At 35.5% G+C, this 10,039-nt stretch overlaps 1 protein-coding gene across 3 annotated transcripts in view; it reads left to right on the top strand.

Annotated features, from left to right (window-relative positions):
* Window positions 1-10,039, top strand: part of LOC107675790 (TBC domain-containing protein kinase-like protein) — a 57,823-nt gene that overhangs the window by 17,179 nt on the left and 30,605 nt on the right. For all 3 annotated transcript variants that reach the window (XM_016470254.1, XM_016470262.1, XM_016470269.1), the window contains exons 21-22: window positions 5,160-5,196; window positions 7,666-7,827. In XM_016470254.1, coding sequence (XP_016325740.1) covers window positions 5,160-5,196; window positions 7,666-7,827 — 199 coding nt within the window. The remainder of the gene's footprint in view (window positions 1-5,159; window positions 5,197-7,665; window positions 7,828-10,039) is intronic.

Raw genomic sequence — 10,039 nt, 5'->3', positions numbered from 1 at the left:
ATGTAAAACATTAATCTTATAAAATTATTTATGCATTTGAAATTTTGCAGTGTAAATGCATTTATGGCACCTCAGCTTCATCAACCTGTCTGTGTAAATGTATCTAATGCCACTTCAGATGCAGCTTCTGTTTCCTCAGCAGCGGAAAGATACAGTTTGTTAATACTAATTTAATTTGAATGGTAACAACAATAGTTTCTTATTATTCTAACTGAATTAATTGAAACAAAGTAACAAAAAAATTACCATTTATAAACATAGTGGGAAATGACATCTGTTTTGTTACATACAGCAACTAATTTTAAGTGAACTATTTCTTCCTCTTTCCAGTCACAGAGCACTTTATTTTAAGAGTTGTTTAAGTGAGAGAAAATCTATAACTTAGTCCAGATTGGGGGAATTGTAATGTTTAATAATTTATTTTATTATGTAAATAATTTTTGCATTGAAATTTGCATAGATTTTTGTTTGTATATGCTGTCAATTATAGTTCTTAGAAAGAAAATCAGAATTGGCAAAAATCGGTATCGGCAGGTCACACTTCCAAAAAAATCGGAAATCGGAATCAGCCAAGAAAATTGCAGTCGGTGCATCTCTAGATGTAAGTGTAAATACTTCAAAAACACATGTGATCACATCAAAATCAAATCAGAATTGGCTTGATGTTTACTTTGTTACATGCCCCATGAAATCAATATTTTATTTTTGTGGCTTTTAGTCCATTCCTGTTAGCTTTGAGAGCCGTCTGTATGCTAGTTTACTCCTAAAAGTGTTTCCATTGGCAGAACAAAAAAGTAATGGGAAATATTGTGTCTAAAATGTAATTGAGCAATGTGTTACTCAGTATTAACCTTTTGTTGTATTCAAGAGCCAAGGAATTTCTTCAAATCCACAATACTATATATGAACTATAATAACAATGACCCTTGCACTTAGCAAACACCAATGAGTGAGGTTATTTTTTATTTAGATAATAGAATATAATAATAATAATGGCAATAATAATTGCTATATTATATTTATATATTTTTATATAATATATAGAATTTAGTTATAATGTTATATTATATTTATATATTACTTTTTATATATATATTAATAAAAAATATAATATATAATAGTCTAATTAAATAATTATTATACTGTAATTATTTTATTATAATTAATGTTATAACAGTATTAATGATATTTTATTATAATTAAAATTTTACTTAAATGATTACTATTAAATTAATACTATTTAATAATAATAAAATTGTATTATATCTGCCGGTCTTAAAAAGTTTTACCTTTTCAACTTTTACCTTCCACAAATTAGGGCCTTAAACAGTCTTAAATGTAAGCTATTTGCAAAGTTTAGTTAAGTTAAGCAAAGTTATTTTAATATTCTAGTTAAGGAATCTTTTTCTCCCTCTTTTGTGTGTGTGTGTGTGTGTGTGTGTGTGTGTGTGTGTGTGTGTGTGTGTGTGTAAAATGAATTAAAAAGTAATGGAGATTGTTTGAAACTTGTCAATTTTTAAACTTTGAAGTGCTGCTAATACAATTTACATTTAGAAAACATATTCACGTATTGTTTTCCCTTTAATTTATTTCTCAAATTATCTTTAATTGGTCTTAAAAAGTCTTAAATTTACCTTGATAAAACTTGCAGAAACCCTGAATTTAATGTAATTAAATATTGTTTATAATGATTAATATTTACTTCAGTAATGAGTTATTACATTTGTTAATTTGATTTGTTTAGGTTTTTTTTCTGGTTTCACTTTAGTTTTAATTATTTATTTATTTCTTTATTTCACCCTTTTTTACATTTAACTTATTTGATATTCACTAAAAGGGTAGTTAGTACACTCAATTCTGAGTTGGTATTCATATTATTGACTCCTACTAGAATGTTTAAAAATGAATAAATGTAAATGTAGAAGATAAAATGCTTTAGATTGCGTATATAGTGGCTTGTTTTTGACAGCAGATCCTCTCTAGAGTGATTGAGCACATCTATGCATTCAAGTCCTGTCACACGTCCGATCTACTGTGGCTCGTGTCATTGATAGGGCGCTCACACACGCGGCTGACCCTGAGATTTGATCGCTGGCCAAGTTTTCCTCGAGCACGCACACACCGGAACATTCTTTGATTCACAAACGCTCCCTCTTTATTTTTTCAAAAGCCAAGATGATGTCTCTCTACACTGATGGATAGGTGACCTCCACAGACAAATCCACCCACAGCTCTGCGATTGAGGGTCCAAATAAATGATGAGTTGTGGGAATCAACACGGAATTGGTCTTTGATGCAGGAGGAGAGAACCGGCGTTCAGTTCAGCCCCTGCACAGCTGCTGTTATGGTTCGACCGCATGAATCAAAAGAAGACTCGTCATGAGAGGATGTAACCACTGCTGAACTGGAGTCTCTGAGAAGACCATTATATACGCTTAACCCTGCCATGATTCCCAATACATTTGATCTGGAAGTGTTTGTTTTCTTGTCAGAAAGTCACCTTGCGCTCTTTTAAAGGGGCCGCGTTCGTAGAATTTGATGTTTTTCTCTGAAACATGGTGGACCTTGTTAACATGGGCCAGAACACCCTAGCAACCATCTGGTCATGCCCTAGCAACCACCCAAAACACCCCGTTCACATTTTCCTCTGGAAATCTAGATTCTTTTTGTGCATCACCAGATGCTTTGGCACTGTTTGCTTGATGGCCGTTTGGTCCCACAGTTGTCATTTTAATTTTCACTGTAGTTGGAATAATATTTGATCTTGACTTGACTTATCTTGTTATTATCAAACTGTCTTTGAGGCATGAATACATCTTGGCTGATGTTAGTCGAGGATTTGGCTCAGTTCAGTAAAGTCTGCATGAGTGCTATTATATTTGGCAGCACAAGGCCTGAAATTCGCAGGAAAGTGACCTAGTTTTGTGTCCTGCTTCATGTTGGTATTCTGATAATGTTGGATAGGCCAAAACTAACCGTTTTTATTTTGATTTTCTTTCAAAGCATTCATTGAATTGCTTGGACAAAATGGCAAACGTGTAATTTCGGACCTAATTGGGTAATATTTGTTATGATGCAATCGAGGGTGACGTTCTGTTACTTTAGAAGGACATTAATGGCAGTTTGGGGTCAGTAAGATTTTTTTAAATAAATTAATACTCCAGCAAGGACGCGTTAAAAAAAGTAAAATTGACATTTATAATGTTACAAAAGATTTCAAAAGATTACAAATGCTGTTATTTTGAACATTTCTATTTAGTAAAAAATTATAATGGTTTCACAAAAATATTAAGCAGCACAACTGTTTTAAACATTGATCATTAATATTTAAACAGTTGATTGATAAGCAAGTCAGTATACTAGAATGATTTCTGAAGGATCATGTGACACTTAAGACTGGAGTAACGATGCAGAAAATTCAGCTTTGCATCACAGGAATAAATTGCATTTTAAAATATATTAAAATTAGGGCCGGTAGACACAATCAAACGGTAGATCTTTGTGAACCAGTTGAGATTTTGGATTATCGTCTCTATCGTGGTTACACGCTCACGTGACGTTACTGTGCTACGTGGTCATGAAAACTTATCGTTTGCACGTGTTTTTAAGCATTGCAGTTTAAAAACAAGTGATTTTTGGGCAGCTCTTAAAGTGACAGCAGTCTAATATTCCTGCAGTCTGTCGTTCATGTTAATCAAACAACAAAATAGAGAAAATCTCTCACTTCTCTTGCCTAAATCACAGTGAAGAATATACAGTGTTTGTGTAGGCCTACATTTTATTACTTAGAATAAATAAATAAGAAATGCTACATACATTGTTCAACTGTATTTTTTTCCTATTGCTTGTAATTAGTTTCTTGTCTTCGGTGAGCTTAAGTTTTTATCTTCAAGAGTCTGGCAGTAAGTTTTAGGAGCTAATTTTTAGTCAATCCTGCAAGACAGACTTTTCAGTATAGGAGATGGAATAATATTGAACTCCTGAAATTTACTACCAGACTCTTGAAGATAAATTCTTCAAACAGTGGTTCAAGAGGATGTGGTGCTGGTCCTTCAAGAGTCACTCACAACTTATCTGTCCATAAAGCCTATAAAAAAAATAGTCTTAATGTATTTCACAACACTTCAGCATGTTATTCTTATTAAGTGAGGGTAATTTTTTTTTAGGATTTTTTACCCAAGCAAAGTCTCTGAGAACCTGACGCCCTGGAGACTCCAGGAAAGTTGTCGTTCTGGAAAATGGTGGTGCTGGAGACTAAATGTTTCCTGATGGTTTTACATCTAATTCTTCAGATTAATTCTTAATACTTTTGCAGTTAACGTGTATAATTATGCATGCGGTGTATATCGTGATATATATATCGTTACTGTGAAATAAAATTACTCATATCGTGATATAAGATTTTGGTCATATCACCCACCCCTAATTAAAGTGAAAACATAAATTGTGATAATATTTCACAATATAGCATCAATATTTTTGATCAAATAAATGCAGCCTTGGTGAGCATAAGAGACTTTCAAAAACATAAAAAAATCATACCGACTCCAAACCTTTTGAACGTTAGTGTATATTGTTTCTGACACCATCTATATTGGGTGTCAGGATGTCATTGGACCTCGTCCCATCACGCACAGCTCCTCGTTGCCTCTAATTTCGACTCCTCCGCAGCCGTGCTGTCATGTTTAGCAGCGGTCAGTCTGTCTCAGTCGGAGATGGAGCTCTTCCCAGCAGGGAGCTGATTTGGCTAGACCGAAGCCTGTCTCGCGCTCGTCCTCTCATTTCTCCCTAAACCCCTCTGAGGCCGAGCCACCAATCAACTGCTGAAATGGATTATACATCCTACCCAACCGCAACCGAGCAGAACCATGGGAAGAGAGGCAGTGTTGGAACAGGTGCTGGAGGGAGACGGCAGAGAGACGCGGGGATGTTGGCTGTTCATTACACTCCCACACACGTCCTCTCGTTTCTCAGAGGGCTGTGAAGCAAAGGCATGAATTACAAATACAGGTTTCCTCTGATGAATTTAACATTCACTGAGGTGTTTTATTGGGAATTATAAAAGGGCCCGTGCTGTTTATTCATATTAGCCACATTGCTGCTCATGTAAAAATGGCTTTTGTGCAAGAATGAATGTTCTTTCTTTCTGTTTCTTTCAGCTGTATGCGATCCCGTGGTTCCTTACAATGTTCACACGTAAGTATCAGCGACTCATTGGCAAGATTGGGCGTTTGCTAATTTTCATAATTATTTTCTGGATGGATTATACCTAATGCACTAAAGAATAATAACAAATAGGACCTTATTATGAAGTGCTACTGTCCCTTTTTCTCCTGAAGTTGACTGGCCTTTTGTTCAGCCTTGTGGAATAAAACATCTTCAAATTAAGGTTGCAAAAACACTGTAAAATTATAGAAGGACATATAACCTTGGCAGTAATTATAGTGATTTGCACTGTATTAATTTATGGCACTTAGTTTGGGATGTTGAATTGTTCTGATTACACCTTTGATGATGATAAATGCGTCAGATTTGTTCTTTTTGCATTTCCAAAACAATAAGCACTGATTGACTAATTGTGCATTGTTTAATCATACATTCTGTAATGTGTTGTATATTATGGTAAAACACACAATAATAATAATAAAAAAAATAATAATAATAATTAGGGATGCACCAATAGGATTCTTTTGGCCGATACGATACCGATTTTAACAAACAACTATTGGCCGATACCGATATTGGTCAATTGCATAAAGCAGGGCTTGGTTCACTCCGAGCAGAATCGGTATTTGAACGTTTCTGTTCCTGCGTTCCTCTGTGAAACCGGTTTGAGTAGAAAACATACCGGTTAATAACGTTATTTTTTTTTGCTTTTTCTTTTGCCAATAATAATAATAATAATAATAATAATAATAATAACAACAAATTACAGCATTTAATTTACAGTAAATTTATTGTTAAATTGTTATTTATACAAAATAATTTTTAAAAAATCATGAAGAGAGTCTTGAATGATCTCTCAAAGTCATAGCCAATACAGCATCATCTTTTCTAGATTTACCAAAGACCAAATGTATTAAATAAAAGAAAAAACTCAATAAAACGCAATAAAAACATTAAAGAATTTTTTTCAAAATATTTAAAAATGTTTCAGCATGGATAAAAAATAAAAAAAACGCTACTCCTATAAGCGTTAATTTTGAGAGCAAAAAAAAAAGCCTAAATTAGTAGACTGTACATTGCATTTTATTATTACATTCAGAAATAATGCAGGCTAAAATAATGACAGTGAGGCGCTGGTCACACTGAACGGCACAGACTGTACTACGGACTATTTAAATTGAGCAGTGTAACTTTTGATGTTTCTTTAACTGTATTTTATTTTTATAATGAACAGGCTGCAATGTCAAATTAGCAAAAAAATTTGTATGTGCGTGTGAGGCACCAACGCGATCACTGCATTGTTTTCCCAACTGTTACTCCGTAATTTATGGTCATACCAACCGTAATTTATGGTCATACCAACGCTGGTTTGTCATACAAATAGAAGCAAAACATCATTCAAAACTATAAAGCTTTTGTAAAATAAAGAAAACCGCTTTCTGCCGTCTCGTTTTTTTTCTGTGAACTTCGGAGCGCGTTACAATTATCCGAAACTCAGCACAGTTTATTTCGTTATCTGTTAATGATTTAAGTGAAATATATTTTGTGTATAGACCTGTATATTCCTTTTTAGGTATCCTATATAGTTTTATTCTGTTTTCTCCGTTCACAGAGACGCTGCAGGTGCGTGATGTGACTTTGTGTGAATCCGTGTTCTACACTGGTTTCAAACAAAAAGCTGCATATTACCTGCCATTCATTTTCACTTAAATATGGGCCTAATGCTTGGCAGTTCATGACATATCCTCGGATAAACTCTTAACGCCGGTGCATTGCCATTGCGACTTACCTATGATGAGTTCACAGCTGAGAGCGGGCATTTCACTAGTTGGATGCGTCAGCATCACGTTTGCATATGGCCGTACTATGCCGTCTGACAAACTGATTTTATTTTGTTTTGGCAGGTATTTAATTATTTTGCACAGAGAAAAACCTTGGATTATGCAACAGACATGCAACTCGCTGTCTCCATGCAGTTAATTAATAAACCTTCGGTATCTGCCCTTTTCATGCTATTTCCGATATGCAGATGGCTTTAAAATAATCAAAAATCAGCCGATTAATATCGGTGGCCGATACATCGGTGCATCCCTAATAATAATGATAAAAACAGTAGTAATTTGTATATTATTATTATTATTACATTAGCAACAAATTGTTATTAATAATAATGTACAAATTATTTTTATTATTGTTGTTGTTGTTCTTATAGCAGAAATAATATTAATAATGTGAAACTATACTTGTGTAATTTAATAAAAAATGATATTATTTCAAGATGCTATGCTATCCTTCGATGGTCACACAACAGTAAATAAGTTATTTATTTTTTATAAATGTGGATCGTTCCAGTTCTAGAAGCTGAAATCAGAAATTACACAATATAGCAACAGCCATGATACAGAAGGCCTGTTGACCATATTAATGCGCAGCTGTTAGAGTGCAAAGACTGCAAAATACACTCGTAATAAGTCATTTCTTGTCCCATTTCCTCTGCAGATGTGTTCCCCCTGCACAAGATCTTCCACCTGTGGGACACTCTGCTTTTGGGAAACTCCTCTTTCCCCTTCTGCATCGGTGTAGCTATTCTACAGCAGCTGAGGGACCGCCTGCTGGCCAACGGCTTCAACGAGTGCATACTGCTCTTCTCAGACCTGCCTGGTAAGAGTCACCAGTGCACATGCACACAGAAAACTTTTTTTTTTCATTTACATACTTTTGTAGCATTTTATTATTTTTTCCATGCTAAAGTCCATCTATATTGTAACTTGTAGGTTTTCTTGTAGCAAAAACAGTGATTTAGTTTCTCGTGACCATTTCTGACCCGACAAGCTGTTGCTGCTGTACCTTTAAGACTTCTGTATGTAAATGATATGTGTTATGTTTAGGTAACCTCTGTGTGCCAGTATAGTTCAGACTTTCATTCAACAGGCCAAGTTGTTGAATATTGAATAGGCATTGATATGTCAACATGGGTGGTTGTATGCTGATGACAGTTTCTAAATTACTTGTTTTGCTGTTTGGTTAGCATAAATTTGCATTGTGAAGGAATATTTCTGCATAGTACATTGAGCTTTTATTTAAAAGCTTCATAGTGCACTGAGCTTTTATTTTATTTGAAAGATCCCATTTTGACCCCTTCAACTGAGTAAAGGTCTGGTCACATTTTACAAAATTTTGCTGGCAAAAAAGTGTCTATTGTCTGTTGTCTAAGAGCGAAATTGAGCCGATCGTGTGGATTCCTGTTGAAATTACTTTGCCCACAAAATTTCGCAGCAACAATAATTGTGACCACACCCTAATTGTGGGTAAATCCACTGTAAGTGCTAATCATGGGCGACATTAGGGGGGGCAAGTTTAATTAGGCAAATTGTTAGTCATGGAATCCCTGATGTCGGCCCCGCTGCAATTGGAGCGCTTAGCCAAGCGCTAAATACCCTCAACGTGTTTCTGCAGCGTTGAGCAATGTAACCAATCACAGACATATCTGTTGATTTCTTAAACGCAATGGCCAATCAGAAACGTTTTGCCAGAATTCACTCACCGCTGAAAGCGCCGCAGTTTTTAAGTGCAGTTTTGCACACTTGTGAATCATCTCATGACTAAGTGCAGACGCGATGTAAATAAGAGATTCATTGTGCAGTTTAGAGCTTCATTGATTATAACGGAACTTTGTAAGATCGCAATGAACAAAGATGAGTGACGCTTTTTAGTGTTAAAGGGAGCGCGCTTTGCGCACTTTCTAGGGTATAATCCATTCAGAATTTATTTGAAACTTTTGTTTTTCGGACACATAGGCTACACCCTGCAAAGTTTCGGGAATGACATCCGCATATTTATGCGGGATTCACTCTCGAAATAGCAGTGATTGGCAATGGACGGAACATAAAATATGTTGATTTAATTCTGGAACCGGTCCTGACCAAACCTCCACAGACAGCGCACGTCCCGAGCGAGATCTAATTCACGGACCAAAAGTGTGTGTAAACTTTATTGAGATCGGGACATATCATCCAGTAATTTAATTTAATTTCCAGTAACGGACGGTAGAAATTTCAGCAATTAATGTATGCGATTTATGAGAGAATATAGTCCCACAACTGATCGTTTATATTTTCCTCACGTGTCTCGCCTTTGGTAACATCAATTAAAAATGGAAACATTTCAAGTGACATGGGAAAAAGACAGAAAACTTCAGTGAACATGAGAAAAGCACCATGCACATTTCTGGTTAAAAATGAAAGGCCATCAACTGACAAACGGTTCTCGGGTATAAACTTAATCCATTCAGATTTTGTATGAAACGTTCGGTTTTCGGACACATAGGCTATGCTACACTCTGCAAAGTTTCGGGAATGACATCCGCATACTTATGCGGGATTCACTCTCGAAATAGCAGTGATTGGCAAAGGATGGAACATAAAGTATGTTGAACCGGTCTTGGCCAAACATCCACAGACAGCGCGCGTCCCGAGCGAGATCTAATTCACGGACCAAAAGTGTGTGTAAACTTTATTCAGATCACGACATATCAACCTGTAATTTCATTTCATTTCCAGTAATGGACGATAGAAAGTTCAGCAATGAATGGTATCCCACAACTGATCGTTTATTTTTTCCTCACGTGTCTCGCCTTTGGTAACAATGATTCAAAACGGAAACATTTCAAGTGACACGGGAAAAAGACACGGAAAACTTCAGTGAACACCAGAAAAGCAGCTTGCACATTTCTGGTTAAAAATGAAAGGCCATCGACTGACAAACGGGAAGCATCACCATTCAAGTCAGCAGGAAGAGCCAAAGCTAGTCCACAGTTTACTAAACAGTGGCAACCTCTTTAAGTTATTCTTGACTGTGTTGGATTGACTGCTTT

The sequence above is a fragment of the Sinocyclocheilus anshuiensis genome, unplaced genomic scaffold (genome assembly GCF_001515605.1).
Source record: "Sinocyclocheilus anshuiensis isolate Anshui unplaced genomic scaffold, SAMN03320099.WGS_v1.1 scaffold469, whole genome shotgun sequence".
NCBI classification, from domain to species: domain Eukaryota; kingdom Metazoa; phylum Chordata; class Actinopteri; order Cypriniformes; family Cyprinidae; genus Sinocyclocheilus; species Sinocyclocheilus anshuiensis.
This window is presented reverse-complemented; position numbering and strand designations above follow the sequence as displayed.